At 38.8% G+C, this 24,389-nt stretch overlaps 1 protein-coding gene and 1 long non-coding RNA gene across 2 annotated transcripts; one reads left to right on the plus strand and one right to left on the minus strand.

Annotated features, from left to right (window-relative positions):
- Window positions 1–17,700: 17,700 nt before the first annotated feature.
- On the plus strand, window positions 17,701–20,635 carry LOC128632514 (uncharacterized). The gene is made up of 6 exons (XM_053679380.1): window positions 17,701–17,742; window positions 18,485–18,615; window positions 18,658–18,781; window positions 18,962–19,087; window positions 19,196–19,546; window positions 19,644–20,635. The coding sequence occupies exons 1-6, from the start codon at window positions 17,701–17,703 to the stop codon at window positions 19,929–19,931; spliced, it is 1,062 nt and encodes a 353-aa protein (XP_053535355.1). The 3' UTR covers window positions 19,932–20,635.
- A 1,636-nt stretch (window positions 20,636–22,271) lies between these two features.
- On the minus strand, window positions 22,272–23,555 carry LOC128632511 (uncharacterized). The gene is made up of 2 exons (XR_008396133.1): window positions 23,489–23,555; window positions 22,272–23,058 (listed from the first exon to the last, which is right to left on the minus strand). It is a non-coding gene; the product is annotated as an uncharacterized LOC128632511 (long non-coding RNA).
- Window positions 23,556–24,389: the final 834 nt, after the last annotated feature.

Genomic DNA, 24,389 nt, shown 5'->3' on the forward strand with positions numbered 1-24,389 from the left:
AAGGTCACACACGAACGTATCTTTAAGACTTCACTCTTTCACACGCCTATAATGAGCGATAAACGCATTCGAAGCATGTTATAAAGCCTCCTTAATGCATTACGCATAGTATTTAAATAAATATTATTATAATAACATGCACTACACTACATTATGCATTATGAATTCTTAACGTATTGTTAACACGTCTTTACTGTGAGCGGGATGATGACCAGACGCAGGCAGGCTCCCGGGTACTCATATCCGTAGATGTACTGATACAGAGCCATTCTGGCCACACACTTATCCAGATCCACGTCCCAGTATTAGCACAGCTGCTTCTGCCACTCAAAGTTACTGCTCGAGTCCACCTACGTGAACACATACACAAAGACGTGATGTATATACCATCTCATTGTATACGAATTGGGCATTCTCGCTGACGATATAGCGTGGATAGTTTATAATGAGTGTGTTCATACTGTATAAACCTGGGAACTGATTTGCATATGCACTGCTGTCAGAGCTGCAGTTATTTTTAAAAGATTTATTAACAGCTTCTGACCAATCAGATCTGACCACACCCATGATTCCCTTTGCTCTGAAGAGAAGGTGTGTAGCCATCTGTACCCTTTCATTGACGAGCTCAGTGACGATGTCTCTGGCGTGGACATCCACAGTAATGAGAGCTGTGATGATGCTCTGATGTATTTTGGGTAAGTTACCCTGAACCAGAGTGGCCAACACATTCAGCCTCTGTATAAACACACACACATACACAGAGTAATACCCGTACATTACCACATATTACACCATACACCATTATGTCATGTAATCAGAGAAGGAAATCTGAACTACAGTTCCCAGCAGCCACTGCATCACAGTCACATGACCACCTGCACCTGGATCACATTCCTGGTAAGCACTTGTGTATTTAGCCAGTTTTCACTGCACTCTTTGTCTCACGTTTGTCTTTCTTTACCTTTGTCCCTGGTGCTGTGTTTTTCTCTTTGGTTTATGTTTAGTCTTTGCCACAGTGATTTGCCCCAATGTCAGTGTCTTTTGTATTTTGTTTAGTTCTTTGTTAAACTTGAAAAATCTGCACTTGCATCCGTCTCAACCTCCATATCGTGACACAAAAATATAAATATAATATAATATTATATATAAAATGTGTGTGGGGTTATATATTAATAGAGAGAAAGGCATTTCTTCTCAGGGGGGAGGGGAGTAATCAATAGGAAGAAGGATCTGAGAGAGAACATGGACAAAATTAATGGAACTTTTTCCTGGTTCGGCCCTAAATTTGGGCCAGATTAAATTTCATCTGTACAAGTTGGACAATAGGGATGGGGAACATAGATCCAGTACCCTTAAACCCAAATAGAACTTCTATTCCAACCATTAAAACCATTTTTTATCTTGAAATCTAGGGGCTTACCCAAACAATAAACTCTAATCACCTAATTTTTAACCAATAAAAACTCCTTTTTCCAATGTTGAAACTTAGGGGCCAACCCTAACCCTGAACTTACCATCAGAAACAAATAATATGTTCTCTAAACTGATCCTCCAACCCCCAAGAGTTAACCTCACCTAGAATGTCTTACATTTAGACAGATTTTCTTTTAAAGTCTTTAATTTATTTATTCATTTTCATATGGTTCATTTACATGTGATTCATTTACGTTGATTCATTTACATGTGATTCATTTTCATGAGATTCATGAAAATTCATTTTTAAAGTGGCAGAATTCGTTTTTAACACAATATATAGATTTAAAAAAAATATATAATTTCTTTTCCATTTTTTTTGTACAACTGATATTTTCTCATAGAATGTTAAATACATATAGAGAAATATATACAGAATGAAGGACAAGGTTTTGTGCCTGTGCCACCTCCCACACCAATGAGTGTTGGGTTGAGTCATCCCCTAAGCTAACCCTGCCTGAGCCTTTTTATTAAAGGTGTTTAATTTAGTTTGATGTGGTTTAGTTTGTTAGAATGTGAATTTATCCGTTATATGTAGGCTAGCTAACTGCGTAGTTAACTAACGTTAGTCAGCTGACAAGAAAAATATCAGACTTTTTCCTCATTCCCTGCCTGTCCAAACCCTGCCTCCTCTACATCAGATGCCGATGATGTTGAGACCAACTCGACCAGTGAAAGTTCTCAAATGACATTTGAGTCATCCCGGCCCGTTTCAATCGGTGTGCAATCTTTTACAGATGATGACAGCCAAGCGCAGCGAGTTGAGTCTTCTCCAGTCTCTGCAGCTCTCATCCCGACAAGACAGTTTAAATCAGCTTGGCTACAAGAGTTCGCCTGGTTACGTTATGACAAAGGGAAAATGTACTGCACCTTTTGTGCTAAAGCAGGACAAGATATTGCTGGTAAAACAGAGTTCATTACCAGTTCGAGTCATTTTAAAAAAGAAACCGTAAAGAAGCATGGAGACAGTACAAAACATGAGACCGCCAGGGATTGTGTCATTGCTAGGTCTGCCCCTCGTGCCACCCCAATCGTGAAAGCAGTGAAAGCAGATGAGGGAATTGAAAATAAAATTCAATGCAGCCTACATGACTCTGAGCCTGAATAAGCAGGAAATTAATAAAAAAGTGAAAAAAAGAAACAAATGACTGCACATTTAAGTATTTACGGTAATATGATTCAAGATGGGGGCATCACTGCCACTGTTGGGCCCTTGAGCAAGGCCCTTAACCCTCTCTACTCCAGGGGCGCTGTATCATGGCTGACCCTGTGCTCTGACCCCAACTTCCTAACAACCTGGGATATGCAAAGAAAAGAATTTCACTGTGTTGTAATGTATATGTGATCAATAAAGACTCATTATTATTATTATTATTATATGACGTACTGAACATTGCACATATTGTGTATGTAAAGAATACATTGTGTAAACTATGGGAGGCAGAGTAAACAAAGGCAGACAGTACAGAGGGGAAAGAAAAGGCAGTGTGAGGTAGCCATTTAACAATGATATCATCATATGTCATATGACATCACTATTTTGGCTCCTGAAAATTTGATTTGGCACATAAATATTTTGGGTTTAGGAACCAATGGCTCCAAGATTTTGTTTTTTGCTTGGAGCCCTGGAATATGTTTAATAAAATAAATAAATGAATTTTTTTAATGAGATCCAGAGAGGAAAGGAGCTCTACTAAACCTCAAACAACAACGATGACCAAACCCTGAAAGGAGTAAGTACAATCCTTTTCTACGTAAAGTCTACAAAGAGTGTGCACACTGAAAACAAAGAAGAGAAAAGGATATATACAACCTTGCAAAGAAAGTTTTCCTGTTCTCCTGTTGGGATGTTCTTCCTCCATTTTATGCCAGTAGCTCACCCAGACCTCAAAATTGCAGTCCTGTGAAGAAAGACAAGGCGTATTTTATGCACATGTTCCAAGATGTCCATCAAAGGAATGATTACTTAATTCATCCACCAGATGGCATCACTTCTACATTTTTCCCTATACGTACACAGGTATGTGTTTTGTTTCTGATTTGGTGTTGTGTTGATTGAATAATTTCCTTGACTGTTTCTCCTTTCTGAATTCTATTTCATCTTAAAGGATTTTCTGCCCCTATTCATTCTTCCCCTTTGCACAGGCTGTTCCATCTTTCTTCCTTTTTAAAGTGAACTTACTTTAACAATATGTCTGTAGTATTGCACAACAGATTTGAAGTCTTGGCTGACTCTGGACCGATAAGGGAACCTGCAAATGTAAGTGAAAATCAAAAACTGCTGTAGATTTAACACTGACAAAATATTTCAAATTTTTACAGGCTCTACATCATTCAGAAATTCTGGCGGCCACAACACCGGCTAATCCTTATCCACCAAGTGTGTTCAGACAGGTCACAAAATTCACATCTTTCATTAAACCTTCTCCAAACCAGTCAACACTGTAAAAGGTCAAACAAAACACAGCACAGTGGATGGACAATAATATAGAGATCTTAAAAGAACACTACGATGAAGTAATAGCAACCATTTTGTCTGAAATAAGGGAATTGGACATTCAGGTTTTCAACAGCGCAGTAACCTGGAGCAAAACAAGATATAGAAAGAAATTCACAGCGAGTTCAGCACAGACCCTGAAATCAATGTTAACAGAAATGCAAAAAAAGTCACTCACCCCATTGGCTGAATCCTTCAATGACCCTGAATCGTTTCCACCTCTTAAACCGAGTACGCAACCTGTTATGGGTTCCTATGTGGGGACCGTAAGGGAAAATAGGGGGTTCAGTAGAGAGGGGAAAGCCAGACTTTCATTTACCCCAACACAGGCTGGCCCTAAAGGAAAAAGGGGAGAAAGGAACTTAAAACAACATGCAGAACAAACAGTAGAAGTGCCTATGGTCACAGATTTAACTAAGGAACTACACATAATAATGGAAGAGAAACCAGTTAGTTTACCATCAACCTCTACTCTACTGAGGGAGGACCTGGAGAGCAGGAAACAAACCAAGCAGCTTGAACCATACAGCAATGTAGTGTGTTAGGAAAGTGGTTTCCACAGTATGAAGACCTGCTGGAGGAACTTGCAATCAGAAATGTTCCATCACATCTGTGGAATTGTGATGTATTTGGCCTACAAGATCAGTTTTACTCTACTCGTTTGGTTGGGGAGGTGGGTAAACCCTGTGTAGAGGTTACTGCTGGGGAGAATGGAGAGACCACGACAGTCCTTCAGCATTCAATGCAGCGGGAACATTTAGGGTGTGCTGCTGTCAGTGCAACTCATTGTACCACGAGAGCTGTGGAGAAGATGCGCTTTCTATTAAATGAAATATATTTACGGTGTTGCTGCTATGGCACACTGAACACAATAGTGTCAATTTACTGTTAAAATTAAAATGGTTTCAGTCGAAATTACCTGTTATCTTTTTATATTGGCCCATTTTAACTGAACAGCCGGCCCAATTTGCCTGAACATTGTGTTGTGGCTCAAGAGGGTTCCTGCCAATACTCTAACCCTCATAATTTTAAAACAATTATACTTTTTCATATTTTTAAAAGAAATTTATATTGAAGAGGCCCATGCTAATTTATAAAAATATCATTATAGATAATGATTTGATGAGATGATGAGACATGATAGCTTATTTAATGGCATTATAAATCATTTACCAAAAAGTGGCCCATGTTAGCTGACTTCACCCTAGCCATATGGAAAAGTACCTCATGTATACAGTTAACTATGGTGGTGGATCTTTAATGTTTTGGGGCTGTTTTTCTGCCAGAGGACCTGGACATATTGTTAGGATACATGGCATCATGGACTATCAATATCAACAGATATTTAATAAAAACCTGACTGCCTCTGCCGGAAAGATTAAAATGTGCCGTGGTTGGATCTTCCAGCAGGACAGTGATCCAAAACGTACATCAAAATCAACACACAATTGGTTTACTGACCACAAAATCAAGGTCCTGCCATGACCATCCGATGTGTTGATTCTTTCAAGTCATTTAACAGTAATGAGCAGTATTAAAAATATTAACATGGATATCTGAGTCTGATAATAAAATTAACTTCTACTTACAGTCAAATTTTGTAGGGTTTAGGACATTTAACACCCTTCTGTCCAAAAGAAACCAAAAGGGGGTACAAACTTTTACACTTCACTGTATTTGGTTGAAATTGCACTAATAGAACAACTGAATTATACTGTACTGTATTATAAAAAAAAACATAGTATCTAATTTATTGTCACTATATACACTTTATATACACTTTACCTGGCTGCTATCACTATAACTGCTATGATCATATTTGGTATAAGCTAATTTGCTGAATACTCAGTCATAGTGTGTTATGTTTACATTTATACCCTTTTTCCATTATTGCACTACCTGTTATATGTTAAAGATCTAAAAGACCTGTGCGGACACATTTTTACTAATTATCTGTTAAAAAAAAAAAAACATTCTTAGATTTCAGTGTTTGTTTGTGCTCACATAGTCCTATTGAACACAGCATACCACCATCTAACATACCATCTAACATGATATATATGGTTATATCTAGAGATATAGAGATAGCTCTTTAACATTTTACACTGGGTCAAAAAAAAAGTCAAAAAGTCATTATGGACTAGATGGTCTGCCTTACATTACTTCTGTTCAGAAAACACGCTTCGGGGAGTAAATTCTAAAGTTCTGTCCCAAATGAAGTACTGTACACTTACACTATGCACTGTGTACTCTACTGTCTGTATACTCTACTGTGTGGATTTTAGAAAGGTAATATCATCTCAAATGTATCACTAGCGATTTTTTTACTAACCGGTAGTATAAGTCACGATGACGCATGACGTCATACGCATGCTAGCATTAGCAAACACTCAGAGACACCGACACTGACTTTCTCCAGTTTACTCTCTGTCAGCGTTACCTATTATTCCCAACATGACGTCAGTCTCCATCAGATGGAGGAGAAATCATCACTTGACTGAGGAAGAAAATCAGAAATGCAGGGAGCATTTTATATTAAATACCGCGAAGCACAAAGTTATGTTCATATCCACTGTGTGTAAGAGGCAGGGGAAACTGGTGTACGCTGCTTAAAAGGTTTAGTTTAATTTAAGTTTATTGTCATTATATGCTGTATCTGCGCGCTTGCAGTGTAAATTCTGTTGTTTATTATAATGGAAGTGGTGTGTTAGTAACGAGGCCGTGTTGCAATCACGCGCGGTGTAGACGCACTGATACAGCGTGTAGCGCGAGTAAGATCTGTAATGTCTAATTCAAACACAAAATTTTATATAATTTATTTTATAGTATTTATGCATTATTTTCATGGCTGCACAAAAAGCACTGAATTAAACTACGATCCTAATTAATAATATATATTCTGGTGTGTGTGTGTGTGTGTGTGTGTGTGTGTGTGTGTGTATTGGGTTCTTTTCTGTTTTGGACAAACACTTGTGTAAAGTTTTAGTCTGAAGTAAAACTCAGTTTGTGGATTTTATTTCAAATAAGAAGAAATGGTACTGAAAGTTTGCCCTGCCCCATCTGATTAATCTAAAAAATAATCGGCCAACTAATCGATTATGAAAATAATGGTTAGTTGCAGCCCTAATAATTATTAATGAATGAATCATCCCCACTCCTTCCTCCAAGTGGATTTACCATATATTGTGTATGAGTATGGTTCATGTAGACCAGTTTACCTCACAGCTCCATGTTCCCTGATTCGATCCTGAGCTCAGGTTACTGTTTATGTGGAACTGCAGTTTCTCCCTGCGTCTGTGCAGGATTCCTCCAGGTTTTCTCCCACCACACAGACCTACTGGTTGGTGAATCTCCTATGCTATCTTGCCCCAGGGTGTGAATGAGTCTGTGATTCTGTGTCTGTGTGTGTCCGTGGTCTCCTGTGATGGACTGATGTAAGATATATTCTTGCCTCTTGCCCATTCATCCTGGATAAACTCTGGATCCTCCTCGACCCTGAGCAGGATGAAGTGGTTACTGATGATAAATAAATGAGCAAAGTTGACAAACTGCATCTGCTTTTTACTTGTATCTACTCTATGGGTCAATATCGTACACTCATATAATTGTCAGATTATTAGAAATCCATGGCTTCAATATGTGAAGGGGAAAATATTGTTAATATAAAATGATATCTAATTCCTTTAATGCAAATAGGTAGAGTACAAAGCCACCTACTAAGCCACTGCAGTGGAACTGCATGATAGAAGTAACAACTTCATTCATGTCATGTTCTGTGAAGAGATTACTACACACCTTTGTAAGATATATTCAGTTTCTTGTCTATTTCTGACATGGAACAGCCTTAATTTCTCAAAACAACAATAGACTGATGAGTTTCTGAAGAAAGCTGTTTCTTTCTGGCCATTTTGTGACTGTAATCAAACCCACAAATGCTGATGCTCCAGGTTCTCAAGTAGCCCAAAGAAGGCCAGTTGTAAGGCTTTCTTAAACAGCACAATGGTTTTCAGCTGTGCTAACATCATTGCACAAGGGTTTTCTAATGATGAATGAACTTTTTACCATGATAATCAGATTAGCTAACACAATGTGCCACAGGAACACAGGAGTTGCTGGTTGGTGAAAATGGGCCTTTCCATGCCTATGTAGATATTCCCTTAAAAATCCAGCTATAATAATGACTGTATTTCTGATCAATGTTATTTTAAAAATTCAGATTTTATTCAAAAGCAAGGCAATTTCTGAGTGACTCCAAACTTTTGAACTGTAGTGTTGCTAAAGTCATAAAGTTAATAGTAATTCTCTCATGGTGGTGTTCTAGTTATAATATCAGTACAAGCCTACTGTATAAGGTGTGCTACTGTAACAAAAGAGGCAGATCATTAGTTTGGTTTGGAAATTACCAGAGGGTTTGGTCATTCTAGACAGCATGGCTCAGGTTAATTGTCAGTCATAAAATACAATAAGTGGAGAGAGGGAAAGTAAAAGGATATAATGGCTGCATGGTTAAATAATGCACTGATGGATTTTCTGTGCATTACAGTGCGTGTTTTTATGAAACATCGTAAGAAGCAGTGGAATAAGGTGGACTGAGAAATATAGAACATTACTTAATAGGCCTAATACTGAATATACAAGGAGTTTTATTTAGTGTACATACATTTTAAGAATTCATGCTGGTTTTATTTTCTAATTTATTTTACTTTTTTATTCTATGGTATGCTGGTATGGCAAGAAATAAATTATAAATGCTACTTACATTTTAATGGCATTTTCTAACTCTGTGTGTGTGTTTTAACATAATCTGTTTACAGTGAATTCTATAAAAGATTGGGTATGAATGTGGATTTAAAAATAAACAGCTTTAATCTCTATGGTTACATGAACACAGTACACTAAGTAAAAATCTCTGCATACGGGTGGACTGAAAATGAGGAGATGGGAAGCAGGCTCAAAAATCAGTTCTTTATTTTCCTTCAATATTTCTGTCTCTTTTCAGGAATTTTATTTCACTATGCACAGATATAGACACGTGGGTCTCCTGTGGTGTCTGTCCCCTCTCTCCCCCTTTTATCCTGCTCATTGAAACACAGAACACCTGTTACAAAATCCTGCACAGGTGTAGATCCTTACCACTCACTTTTCCCTGGCTCCGCCCTCCATTAACAAACTGATGTTCAACCAAACCCCACCTCCACAAATAAGTAGTAGGCAACTTCTATATTTCCCAGTCTACCTCATTTCCCTGCTTATTATGATGTTTCATAAAAACACCATTTAATACAGATAAAATCCATCAGTCCATCATTTAACCACCAACCCATCATTTAACCATAGGTGTGAGGTGTTTCATGCATCTCTTCCTGTAAATCCCTTCACTTTTCCTTTCTTCACTTACTGTATTTCCAGTCTTTCCCAATTAACCTGAACCATGTTGTCTAGAATTACCAAACCATGTCTGAAAATGATTCAACTATAAACATATGTACATGACAGATTATTAAAAGTTATGCTTAATGATTACAGTAATTAGATACACTTTGTTAGTGTTTAGTGGTATTGCCTGTTCATTGATTGAACTTGGGGTAGCCTTCCACAAGCTTCTGATGATTTGCTGTAATTTGTGCTCATTCCTCTGGACAGAACTGTTTTGAGGGCCTCATTGCTCAGACATGCTTTTTCACTTCAGTCCACAAATTTTCTTTGGGAATCAGGTCAGGGTGTTTTTGATGGCCACTCGAGTAGATTTACCTTGTTGTCTTTACAACTCGTTACAACTTTGGAGGTATGCTTAGGAGCATTGCCTTGCTTTACATTTTATTTTTTCCCAATAACCTGTGTTCAATTTCCCTTACTCGCCCTACTAGGCCAAAACCAGTGTGCACTTGCAGCACGAGGAGACGTGTGTGTAGTAGGGTGTTGTTTTTTAAAACTACTATATTTTCTATAGTTGCTATCTAAAATGACCTTTAATACAGAGGAGGTGGACTATGGGGAGGTGCAATACCAGTACCCTGATACTAACATAACAGAGGTTCTCTTTTTTTGGTGTACAGACAATGCTAATGTTTCCTCTTCGTTACTTGACAAAGTTATTATTTTAGCTGTCGAACCCAGTATTTTGGAGTTGAAATGAAAGAATGAATATTGATATTTTATTTCCACTCCAATATACTGTGGTAAAAATATATATTTTTAAAAACAATAACTTTGCCAATGTCCAAATATTTATGAACCTGACTGTATCTGCTGGGTCTGCAAAAATAATGTAATAAATAAAAATAAAATAAAAAAACAGCTTGGATGGTCATTGTGCATGTTTTTTCTAGTCCAGTCAACTTTTCTGATTTTTATGGAATTAATTAATTAATTTTATTATTAATATTATGTTTTTTTCAAACATCTTGCAATGTGCTCTTGGACACATTAGTGATGGAACCTGGAGTCACTGGGTGTTTCGGGTCTTTAATCCTAAGACTCCCTGGACCTGGCCTATGTCCAAATTGCTGATCACCCTCCAGAGCCTTCTTGAAGCTCTCTCAGCAGCCTCTGTGGTGTTCCTGATAGTTCTTTTCATTTGTTGTCCTGTGATGTTAAGATGCTTTAAGGTGTGGTAGAGAGACAGGCTGGAAAAGTGTCTCCAGCACACAACGGGATCCTCATAATAATAATAATGATTATAATAATAATAATAATAATAATAATAACAACAACAACAACTATCATATGCATGGAGTTTGCATGCTCTCCCCATGCTTCGGGGGTTTCCTTCAGGTGATCTGGTTTCCTCCCCAATTCAAAGACATGTGTTGTAGGATGATTGGCATTTCCAAACGATCCGTAGTGTGTGAGTGTGTGAGAGTGTGTGTGCAATTGTGCCCTGCAACAGGTTGGCACCCTATCCAGGGCTGTCCCCTGTCTTGTGCCCCAAGTCCCTTGGGATAGGCTCCACGCTCCCCCCACGACCCTGTGTAGGATACGCAGTACAGAAAATGGATGGATGGATGTCCCAAATCAATGGCACTGCTACAGCAAAATCATAGAACTTTGGGGTAATTAAACTTATGCCAGAAAATTCTACTGAGCTTCGTGCCACTGCAACATTATTATTTTTTTTAAACTTATGGCTCAATACTAAACCTACCAAAAGTTTCTCACTCCCATTTTCTGTCTGCCAGATCATTTAATAAATAAGCTAAAACTCTACAATGGAAACAGAAAGCAAAGTTAAAACCAACAATTTCTTTTCAAAGGTTATGTAAACATCTCAAAATCTCAGTCTCAGTGTTTAAGTCTAGGCTTAAAATGTATTTGTTTACTCAAGCCTACCCTGACTAGATTCTGTTCTACTACTTCGCAGTCATAATTATCTTTTTTCTCCCTCTCTCCTTTCGCCGAGCCCCACACGAATTTATGGAGATACTAGAGATCCAGATCCTTTCTGCTTCTGGATGGAGCTCAAATCTTCTCTAATTCCAGACTGCTGGGACTACGGCTGCTCCTAACGCCATACAGACTTCATATAAATCCATAATGAACTTTTTCACAATATGTGTTGTTACCCAGATGAGGATGGGTTCCCTTCTGAGTCGGTTCCTCTCAAGGTTTCTTCCTCTTAAAACATCTTAGGGAGTTTTTCCTTGCCACCGTCGCCACTCAGTGGCTTGCTCAGTTGGGATAAATTCACACCTTTAATATCTGTATACCGTGTTGATATTTCTGTAAAGCTGCTTTGAGACAATGTCTATTGTAAAAAGTGCTATACAAATAAAATTTAATTGAATTGAAAATATACTGTACCTCTGTTAAACATTTCACAATAATCAGTAGGAATAAGTGGAACTAAATCTTATACAAACTGTACATGAACATGGTCAGAAAGATTCCAACAGGAATTTGAAATGTGAACCTTCGATTATAACTGGAGTACGTGAGTGAGGGGTGCGCTGCTGTTACCTGTACTCCAGCAGTGTAGTGAGTGTGGTTTGTTTGGAATGGTTTGAGTTTTGGATAGATCAAGCTAAATAAAACACTTAATACACATGGGTAATAATGTCTGTTTTTATATTATTTAAGTTTTTTACGCGAAACATAATCCAAAATGATGTACAATTAAAGGTTAGTATAATTAGCCTACACTGAACAAGTTAAGTGATATATGTGCACACATACTAATCATGGGTCCAAATATTGCTAAATTTAGCTGAATTATAAAAGCCATTAGTCGTACTGAATGAAGAGTCGTTTGGGAGTTTATTGCTGAGCCAAATGAACTGACTCACTGAAAAGAGCTGGAATAACCATCACTAAATTTGTGTATCTTTGATTCCTGTATGTGTCTATAAATCTTTACGTGCCCTGATGTTGCCATGCCAACTGGTCACTCACGTCATGATTGCAAGGAACTCAAAGCAAAAAAATAAATAAATACATAATAATAATAATAATAATAATAATAATAATAATAATAATAATAATAATAATAATAATAATAATAATGTAACTGCTGTTTTTCTAAGTTGAGCAGTGTAAGTGTAAGCTCTTTTGGCGTGAGGTATTTGTGTTGCACAGTGATGAATAATTTGCTGTATATTTCTCTTTAAACAGTGCCTATGTCCAGTGATGAATAATTAGTAAGATTTGATGGTAATATTAGTCTACACTTATTTTCAAACTTTTTGTAACATATTTTCTGTCTATTCCAGATGTGTGGAGTCCTTCACATTAGAATAAGATGAATAGTTGATGTTGAATTAGGATTTGCATTGATTACATGTGTCTGGATCAAACAGTGTTGCATGTTACGTGGTGGTTTCTTTTGCTGATGATGTGACCTGTTGTTGTACTGATGTGGGTCTCACTGCAGTGACATGTTTATTAGTTTAGTTCAGTTACAGTCTCTTTGCAGCAGTGTAGTTTGAGTGACTTGTTTCTTTACTGAACCGTAGACTGTTGAATAGAATAAAGTAATGTGTGAATATACAAATATATATTATATACGGTGTGCTATGGACATGTAATACAATGTATACGAAACACAAGTCTCAATATTTAAATAAGACAGTGCAATGGTCACAAACACGAGGAATGGAGCATATACTGCACAATCTGTGAGTGAATTGAAAGTCTTTATACTGTAGCTGTGATTGTGCTGTGAATTTAATGCAGGTGTGTGATCTGGGATTTGCAGTGCATGGCAGAGATGTTTGTGGGCCGCAGTGCAGGATGGGAAATGTAGTTCGTGACATGAGTAGACTTAACACCAACTTTATAGGATCAAATACAGTTTAAATGAAATGGATACATTTATAATGGAACTTTTTTACGCCTTTCACAAATGGCGCTCAGCGAAGGAAACAAATTTGTATTAAATTGAAACCAAGCTCATAGATGATCAATTTTGTTAGACTAGTTAAATACACATATGCATTACTCATGATTAGAGATATTTACAGAAAGTGAAGGAAGTTTAAATGTCATGTATGAAGGGTCTGAGTGATATTTTGAGTGTGGTGCAGTTGTAAGTTAATAAGGGACAAAGGGGTGCGTGCACGTCTACCCTTTAAACTAAACACTATTGTTGTACACAGTAAAAAACAAATTCAATAGGATGTTTTGAATAAAAATTAGTGGGATAAAAGAGACTAGAGAACTGTAAATACATGTCTAGATCTCAACCTCATTTACTCTATTTTAGTTCTGTATTATTGGGATTATCACTCGTTAGCACAGATGGGATATTAACAGGTTAGATTAGTGTACATCACAAATAGTCTTAGACTAAAGGATTTAGTTTTTTCATTCACCAGAAGGATATTAAGAAAGGAATTCAGGAAGGAAGAAGAATGAATCTTTGTTGTATTTTGTTGTATTTTTGCAGACAACAGACTAGAACTCTTTGACAGATTAACTAAACATGAGAGTAGAAGACCCCTTTATGAGAGGGGGTATTCCAACAAATGATATTTGATTAGAGATTACACGAAGATGAGAGAACTGAAGGGATGGGAGATTAAATCAAGTATTACAAGAAAAGCAGGGAATTAGCCATCACCTGTGGAAAGAGCCATTTTGTTTCTTTATTTATTTATTTAGCCTTTATTTAACCCGAATAGCCTCTCTGAGATTACTTCAATAATTTTTAAATGATTTAATAGACCAATTTAATCTATTTAATCTATGCAGCAATATTTCATGATCGACTGTGTCAAGCCTTTGATAAAACAGTAAACAGGGAAGTGCAGTAATCACCTTTATCTAGAGATTACACAATATTGTAAAATAGTAAACTAATATATTTATCTTTCATATCAATTCTGTATTTTATTCTTCATATACACATTACAAAAAATTTGTACAAATCTAATCAGCCCCTTTGATCAATGCCAAATATCTTAGTTCTGAAAATCTTTTCAGCTTGCTTTAGGTAGAGTTTCAATTTTCAGTCTCAGTCGGACCTGTACAGAGTGCACCTTCTCCTGAACTCTTGTCCCCGACAGCAGAGCCACTTATTGGCAACTAAATCAAAGATTAAAAGAAATATTTACAAAAGATTTATGAAGTTGCTTGGATATCAGTGAGCACTGATTTTGTTTCCAATTTTCAGTAAAATTGAGTACATTAATAAAAATAACCAAATACGCCAAGCATTTTCTGCAGAGGTGCTTACTGGAAATTTACCCCACGTACTGCCCACAAAAACTGGGCATTCAGCATGCAAAGTTCTGGTATCCGCTTCTCCACTCTTTAGTAGGTTGAACCAAATCCCTGCCGAACCCTGTAGAATAAGTGAAGTGAGAGCCATGTGCCTCATGATCATATTCAAATGTAGAAATGATTACTAGGTTCACTAACACTTTTTTGGTGGAAGTGCAACACCAACATCAGGAAACACAGCTTCAAAATCAAGTTCATCACTCATCTGAGACAGAACAGTCCATTTTTTAATGATATTGAGATAATGAGGAACAGTATGGGTGTAACGTAGAATACACTGAATGTCAGGCCTTACGCGGTGGTGTAGTGACATTGGAGGCAGAACAGAGAGACAGAGTGGTGAGGCCATGAGCTATAATGATATCTTCTGCAGAGCAGAGGGGTAGGGGGATATCCTCAGTGGAACCACGCAGTGGAGTAATGACCTCAGCTGAGTAAGGAAGCAGAGCAACCAAAGTGGAGCAGGGAAGGTGGGAGATGATTTTACCTAGGTTGTGAGCCCCGTCCTCAAAGAATTTCCTGAGGGGGCACCTGGCATTTGAGTGGCTCTGACCCAACTTCCCTTCCCCAGTAGTTCCCACATGAGGCAAATTTTCTCCCCACTACAAAGGTATGACAAAGAGTGGCCTCAAAGTCTGGCTTTAAGCATCCGGCCTGGCAAGTGCAGGCAATCCCAGTTAATCAGCCTGAAGTATTCTGGGTAACTGAGTTCCCCCACATGGCAACTCTTGCTGTGCACTGCTGCTGTCTTCTGCTGACTGTGCGAGGTGTAGCACAGCCTCTTACACCTCACTTGTGCCTTAATACGTCTTAAAATGCTACAAGCAACATAGAATTAAAACAAATGCTTCATTTCTCCATATGTGCCATGATATGGCAATGACAATTCCATGGATACAGCATTCCCTTTTAGCGAAACACAACACGAGTTTTAATGCATTAAAAAGCTCTTTTTGTTGGAAAGAAACAGAATGGTAATGAGTGACACATCATGTGTAAGTGAGTTCTTAAAGAGCCGGACACTGCCAGTACCAGCAGTGTGATCCTGACTCCAAGACAGGAGTCAACATGGGAAAGGCACAAATAATATTGTCTTCATTTTAATTGGACAACAATGCATTCAGTCATGTCTAGAAACTTAACAAATGTTTTCAGTATTTAGGATATATAAAAATGAAGGTATTTTGAAGATCATGATTTCTTTTGCAAACGGATTAGGCTTAGATGGTTTAAGACTTTATTAAAGTTATGAAACTATAATGAATTTTATGCATAGTGGACCAATTGAACTATTTATACAGAGATTTTAAACTATGAAAGGTTTACCTGAAAGGATTTGTTATCATGTGGCTCCCTCTGGTGGACAACATTAGTGTTATGGCCTTCTCTTCTCATTCTCATTGATATAAATGGCTGATATTTTTAAAAAATTGTTGTTGGCACTCAGAGCACCAGAAATCCAGGAAACATGACATGCTTATTCTATGTCTTGTTGTCCATGTATACCACATTTTGTGACGTTTGAATATTGTGTTTAGAAGCCCAATTAGTCATAATGGTCCACACCCAGAATCAGCCTGTATCTCATTTATCTTTGATAAATGAAGTGTGGGAAGAGTTTTACTTTTAAGCAACTTGCACCAGTTTCTACAACCCCTTACATTTTGTGGAGAATTTTGGATACAAACATAACTTTGTGCTCGTGCATCACTGTCGTGCTTCCCTGCTCCACAAACCCCAGTTTGTAAAGTTTAATCTTCTCCGTGGTTTAATATAAAATGTGCCCCTGCCTTAGAGGACTTGGAGGTTGCACACTTTCTTCCTCTGTCACTTGATGATTACTCCTCCGTCTGATGTCTGATGGTGACTGAAGTCCTTTTGGGAATAAAAGGTAACGTTGACGTAAACAGTAAACTGAAGAAAGTCATTGTCGGTGACCCTGGGTATCTGCTAAAGCTAGCGGCATTACATTACATGTGTATGATGTCATGCTCCACTACTGCATTCCATTTGAGATGATATTACCTTTCTAAAATTCATACACTTGACCAGTGATTCTCAACCTTTTGTGCGTTCTGGAACCCTAGCCTATTTTGAACAATCCACAAGGACCCCCTCGCTCCACAACAATTATAGTCATTTATATATATGTTGCTTTATTTTATTAATATTCAACATTAATAATGTTAACATTGGACATTTAAAATTGAATCAAAACATTTCAATGTTTTATTTTTTACATTTTATTGTTGGTGTGACATATAATTTGACTCTTAGAGTTATATTTTGTTTATTTATTTGTTTATCCATCAATGCAACACTTGACCTTCTCTACCACTCAGGTTTTTGCAAATTATCATTTCATTTGTAAATAAATTTAAAGTAAATTCCATCAATGAACGATTGTGATATTTGTGACTGCTCGCAAATAAACAAATTGGTTAATTCTAAAACATCTCATTTGAATGTTTTGATCCTTTTATATATATATATATATATATATATATATATATATATATATATATATATATATATATATATATATATATATATATATATATATATATATATATATCAAACTTTCCCAAGGACCCCCTGCAATTACACCACTGACCACTAGGGGACCCCTATTGCACTAGACGGGAGAGTAGTGCGTAGTGTAAGTACATAGTGTAAGTGTACAGTACTTCATTTAGGACACTACTTTAATATTTACTCTCCGAAGCGTGTTTTCAGTACAGAAGTAATGTAATGAGTAAACGCACCGTGCAGAGCAACTAATCGAAAATGAGATTCGTTTCCAACGATTTTCATAATCGATTATTATCGATTAGTTGTTGCAGCTCTAAATATAATATAACATTTGCAATCACTGTGATGGAGAAAATATGGAATGCAAAGTGCAATCTTTTTTATTGATCTATTTATTTATATCCCTATTCCATTCATTTCTACTGTTTAGTCATCTGGTGGGCGTGGCTGAGTGCGCAGGTGCGTCATTCAAACCGAGCGAGATGACTGTTGAGAATCAGACAGCGCGAGACAGCTCCTTTCAGGTAAATTGAGGTACTTCTGTTGGTTGTATGAATAAAACACTTATCACAATTCTGATTAGTGTAGATTTACTACAGGTGCATTATTATTAGACACAACATCTGGACTGCTTTAGGGTTTATTTATGAAAGTGATCATGAAACAAGTGGCAGTAGTGATGACACTCATTTTGAGCCAGGTCCCTTTCCCCAAGACCAAAAGATTGCCGGACTTTTTATCTTGAAGTTTCATTTCAGAAATGGATTGAATTCATGCCCGAAACAATTCAGTACAAAAACAAGTTCTCTGAAAACACAAAAAAGGGAATACACAATTCTGAAGTGTAGCATCTGGACACGTGATAAATCATCACATTTGGGAAGAAGTGAAAAGCCCCTGCACATTTGTCTTTAAAAGAGCCAAGGTCTATCCATCAGCCACAGAGAAATTCATAGAAATCAGAGGCAACTGTGAGAAATGTCATGGCCACATTCACATAAAATGTGACGGAGAGCCTGAAATGAACCGCCTAATGGTGCTCAAGTGCTTAATTAAAAACTCTGACTCCCTGCACACTGGCTGTTCGAAGCCTGCGATGTCTGGTAACTTGCCTGTGCAGATAGCCAAAGAACTGTGTGAGGAAAGAATGGAACCCTGTTTATGACAACGTGGCAATTTTTCGGAGCACACTTGGTAGTGTGCGGAAGCATCGGCACGTCCCTAATAGCAAGTGCATATAGCTGAAACATTCTGTACTGCTTGCAGAGCAGCAAGATGTCACGGAGGAGAGCGTGTCCAGTTTGTCGGCGTTTCTACACCAACGTGCAGGCTCATCTCGCCCAGATTCATCAGCAGGGTCCAGAGGAACGCGGGCTTCACCTGGCGGCGGCGAGCGGGTGATATGCGGATCCTCTGGACTGCCCGGTGTCTGCATGCAGCAGGAAAGGTTTCCGCCGGCTAGACTGCCACCTGTTCGACCTTCACCAGCTCGCCGGGGACACGGTCAGGAAGTTACTACTCGGCGCCAAAATAAAGCTGCTCAACAACAACTGCAAGCTTTCGGTGAGGCGAAGAAATCTAAAAGTTGCAAATGTTCTCAACTGATCGAAAAAGTAGCAAAACTCTCCGCAGAATTTGAGCGGCTGTCAGCACTAGTAGCCCGGCATGTCCCCGGCCGCCTGCCCAACCCCCCCTTTTTTTTTTCCAGAGCCAATGTTAAGTGTACACGGCTCGGCTTGACAGGCCTCAGAGATGTCCCCAAAGCCACGGCCAACAGCAAGCAGGAGAGGAGACACGTCGAGCACTTCCTTCACTTTGTGGGCCAACACGGACAGTCCCCTGGCAGCCCACCTGAAGTACATTGACAATGTCTCGAGAGTCCTTGAATGGATGAAATCATTGTGCCAGCGGTAGAAGGTCACTACGGCCAAGTTATTTCTGACGCGCGTTTCCAAGTTCCTCCATTAACTCGATGAGAGACTGACCGAGGGCCGAGTTGGCTCCACAAGGTTGTCGAGTCTCCAAAGACTGCTGCAGTGGGAGTGCAGACATCTGTCCGGTCGAGTCGTGCTCCACAGGCAAGGCGTGCGAGCGGAGAAGAGCGTGGGAGTACTTACGGCTCCTGCACGGCAAACTGTCGGACGCTGTCCCTGCTTCGCTGATCTGAAGGCTCGTCCAGCAGACCCGGACATGCTCAACCATTGCATCGGGCTGCTGTGTGCTCACTTCTTTTCGGTCAGCGGACACAGGACCGGAGTCCTGCAGAACCTCACGACTGAGGAGTTTGAGAACCTCGAGAAGGCTGACGGCGGTCTCTTTCTGATCAATGTAAGTAACTTCTGTGTATTTCACTTTTATTTCCAGGGGCTGCTGTGTTGTACATGGGGGTGTTTAATATTTTTCCTTCATTGTCCCTTTCTCCCAGGTGAAGCAGCACAAACCTGCCTCCGCTTTCGGACTCGCTAAGCTGGCCGTCACCAAGCTGGAGCTGAAGTGGCTGAAAGCTTTCTGCCGCCTGAGGAAGCATATGGCGGGATATGAGACTTCTGTGGGGTGGCTTTTCTTTTCTGGCACACAGGCCAGGATTTCTGCGCATGTCGCACAGCCGAAATTTCCTCTTTTTTTTTTTTTTTTTTTAAGTACATGGACGGAGCTCCGGGCAGAGGGCGAAGAGAGCGTCCAGACTCGTGAGCTCCAGACTGATCACTGCTGAATTTTTTCCTCATTGATTTCAATGGTTTATGCGTTCCTAGTCAGGGCAAGCTACTGTTTGTTGCACCTCTTCCATCCTCCTCCACGGTCTGAAGCCAGCTGCAGCCACCTTTTCATCACCGTCACAATCTCAGCACTTGTTGCCCTTGATGTTAACGGGTTCTTTCGGACAGCATCTAATGAACATGAGGCAAAACAGTTGACAACTTCTGCAATTCGAGACACGCTAAAAAGGCTATTTATACTTCTACGTCAGACCTTTGCGTTGCCTGATGTGCACCTCTAAAAAACTGTAATAACGTCTGTGTATGCAGACAACAGTTGTGATTGGTCCTTTGTGCAAACAGAGACCCTCCCCAGGATGATAAATATATCTGCAGTAATTTCATATTCACTGAGAATAAATGTAATGACGCAGATTGCTTGTAGCTTATAATAAAAATGCTGAGGCTTATTACACACTTATTCAAGTTACAGTTAAATAATGAATATGGGCTTAAAGTGCAGTCCCTCATCTTTAATTTAAATGTATTCACATCCACATTGGAGGAATGGTTTAGGAATTACAGCTCTTTAATATGTAGCCCCCTCTTTTTCAAGGGACCAAAAGTAATTGGCCATTTTACTCAAAAGCTGTTTCATGGACAGGTGTGGGCTATTCCTTCTCTATTTCATCAGTTAAGCACAGGGTAGCTGCAGGTATCAGCACTTACATTATTGGAAATTTCTTGACTATGATATTAAAAAGTATTAGATTTGAAGACCTGCACATCACTTCAGTCATGCTACACGATACATCAGCTATAATAGATTGTGTTCATGCATATACATCCATTCCTGGGTTTAAGTAAACTACAGCAGGGTAAACTTCTATAGAGGTAGATGGGAGACCAGAGCAAATATCCTGTTTGCATTACCATTTGCTCCAACAGTGAAAGAAAAATCCAGTATTTCCTTTCCATGACTTTCCAGGAAAGGAGAAATCTAGAGAGATAAGACTTTAAGGACCTGCAGGCAGCCTGTAAGTAGATAAAAGGTCTGGAGTTGATTCCAGGTGTGGCATTCACATTTGGAAGCTGTTGTTGTGAACACACAGCATGCGGTCAAAGGAGCTCTCAATGCAAGTGAAACAGGCCATCCTTAGGCTGTTAAAAAAAAAAAAAAGATCCATCAGAGAGATAGCAGGAACATTAGGAGTGACCAAATCAACAGTTTGGTACAGTCTGAGAAAAAAAGAACACACTGGTGAGCTCTGCAACAGAAAGGCCTGGATGTCCACGGAAAACAAAAGTGGTGGATGATCGTAGGATCCTTTCCATGGTAAAGAAAAACTCCACAACACCAGCCAAGTGAAGAACACTCTCCAGGAGGCAGGCGTATCATTATCCAAGTCTCCAATGAAGAGACGACTTCACAAGAACAAATACAGAGTTCACCACAAGGTGCAAACCATTCATAAGCCTCAAGAACAGAATGGCCAGATTAGATTTTGCCAAAAAAAAACATCTAAACAAGCCAGACCAAGCATTCTTTGGGCAGATGAAACTAAGATCAAACTGTACCAGAATGATTGGAACAGCTCGTGATCCAAAGCATACCTCATCATCTGTAAAACACGGTGGAGGTAGTGTGATGGCATGGGCATGCATGGTTTCCAATGGCACTGGGTCACTAGTATTTATTGGTGATGTGACAGAAGATCAAAGCAAGTGTATGTGAATATATTGTCTGCTCAGATTCAGCCAAATTCAGTGAAATTAATTGGACGGCTCTTCACTTTACAGTTGGACAGTGACCCAAAACATACTGCAAAAGCAACCCAGGAGTTTTTTAAAACAAAGAAGTGGAACATTCTGCAATTGACAAGTCAGTCACCTGATCTCAACCCGATCGAGCATGCATTTCACACGCTGAAGACAAAATTCAAGGCAGAAAGAACCACGAACATACAACACCTGAAGTCAGCTGCAGTAAAGGCCTAGCAGAGCATCACAAAGGAGGAAACCCAGCATTTGGTGATGTCTGTGGGTTCCAGACTTCAAGCAGTCATTGCCTGCAAAGTATTCTTGACAAAGTATTAAAAATGAACATTTTATTTATGATTATGTTCATCTGTCCAATTACATTTGAGCCCCTTAAATAAGGGAACTGTGTATAAAAATGGTTGCAATTCCTAAACGTTTCATATGATATTTTTGTTCAACCCCTTGAATTAAAGCTGAAAGTTGCTGGCCCAAATTTAGCCTATTACCCAAAGACACTTAAAATTCAACATAGAAGCAAATACTCACACCTCTAAACCCAGTTGGAGATAGAAAAAAAAAAAGACACCAGCCGTAAGTGAGAAGAAGCAAGGGTCCAGATTTTATTTCCACCTCACGAGATCCACAATGATGAGAATTCTCAGAAGTGATCTGACACCTGGAGCTCAAGCTCCAGTATTTATACTGTATTTACACAGTAGATAACCAATATATTTTAAAAAGACTATGATTTCAATACCAATAGGGTTAAAAAGAGCTTTAAAAAGAGCTACATTACCATGATGTTTAAAAAAAGGTTTATCAAATTTAACATGATGTTTTGAAAGAGGACTTTCTGACTACCATTAGGATTGAAAGTGGGAGAGAGAGAAAACAATTTTAGAGAGACCTTAGTCTCATGTTGTTATGTGTGTGTGCGTTGGGGCCTTTGTGTGTGTTATGTCTGCACGCCCGCCCTTGACTGTACGAGAGTGTGTGTGTTTCTCAGCCTGCCCTCCTCAGCTCTTATATTTCTCTGTGACTAATAAACCATAGTGTGTTACTCTTAAAGATCTTAAAGTGTGAATCCAACCAGTCCTGTGAATTTTCAATAAAATTACATATTACTCATACTAGGTCTCCCTCGTGTTTATTTCATGTCATTTTTATCCACAACAAAGTCTGCAGTTCAATTGCATCTCAGTTGTTTCATTTCAAATCCATTGTGGTGGCATACAGCGCCAAAATTATCCAAATAGTGTCACCGTCCAAATACTTGCTAGTTTTGGCCTACACCAAATTACTGGCACTGACTACAGGTGGCTGTAGAGGTCTTTCCACAGAAAGGTGTTTCTTGGAACCCAGATCTTGAAGGCTCTTGTGGAGCTGGTGAGGTTAAAAAAAAAAAAAAATGAATGTTGATTTATTTGTGATAAAATAGTTTTTAAAATAAATGTGTATTGCAATTTTTTAAAATTGTTTTTCAGGTTAGGGCACCCGAGCCAGCTAGTTAAGGTTTTTAGGACATGATATGTGTCATTTGTTCCAAATCCATGTCCGTGTCACATGTCTTAGATGTACGACCGATCAGTTTGCCTTGTAGCTTTTAAACACAACTATACACCAGCATGCACCAAAGTCTCGTTCAGCCGCATTTGTGAAATCCGTAGCCCAGCGGCCCCAAAATGCAACTACCTTCCTTTACAACTATTCTATACGTTTTTCCCTGTCAACAATCATAAACTATAGAAAATCCAAAAGAGTTCACAAATTTTCAAGCACCACAGATACTGCTGACAAACTGAGACATACTTACTGACAATAACTTCAGGAGTAGGGGTCTGAGGAGTCCTTTGGTATCCGTGTAATAGACTCTATTGAAGCTGTTGTGGGTTTGGACGTTAAAATATCACATCAAATACATTAAATATCACACTAATTTTGACAATATGAATTTTTCAAATCTTTTGAATCAATACAACATCAATAAAACCTAACATTGATCGACAGCTTCTATTGCCCAGTGTCATAGTGCCACAAAGACTTCTGGGATTTTCAAACTTGTGCACAGCTCACTATCCAATGCATCCTCAATATCAAGAATAATACATCTGGGAATTTTTATGTCCTCTGTATTTGCGTTCTTGAGCAGTGGACTTGAACTTCGGCAGCGGATGATGACGTTAAAGGAGTCCACAAGGACACAAAGGCTACATTCACACTGCAAGCCTCATTGCTCAATTCTAATTTTTAAAATGTGGCCAATGTCAGATTTCAGCATGAACTGATCATGGTCTTAAACTGACCCGTATGCGCACAAAAAACAAACAAACAAACAAAAAAACACGTCACCACAGCACGCTGTCACATGTAAACATGGAGGCCACTGAAGTCATTTACAGAGTTGGGCCATGTTCAGCTGCAGTGTGATACAGAACAACACACACACGACCCAGCTACTTAAGGTCTTCAAAGACTATCTGTTTCTCAATGTGTTGTTCTGTATCACACTGCAGCTGAACATGGCCCAACTCTGTAAATGGCGTGGTTACTGGTCAGCATTTCTGTAAAGGATATTGAAGTCCCCTCTGTGGGTCGATCAAAATGATAGACTGGTGGAGGAGCAGGAAGACCTGTGGAATCTTGCTGTAAAGCATCATCTTCCTCAGAGTCCATCAAAGAGGAGCTCAAATGTCGAGTGCTTGGCCTTTAAAAGT

This window comes from Ictalurus punctatus, unplaced genomic scaffold (assembly GCF_001660625.3).
Source record: "Ictalurus punctatus breed USDA103 unplaced genomic scaffold, Coco_2.0 tig00064105, whole genome shotgun sequence".
NCBI classification, from domain to species: Eukaryota; Metazoa; Chordata; class Actinopteri; order Siluriformes; family Ictaluridae; genus Ictalurus; species Ictalurus punctatus.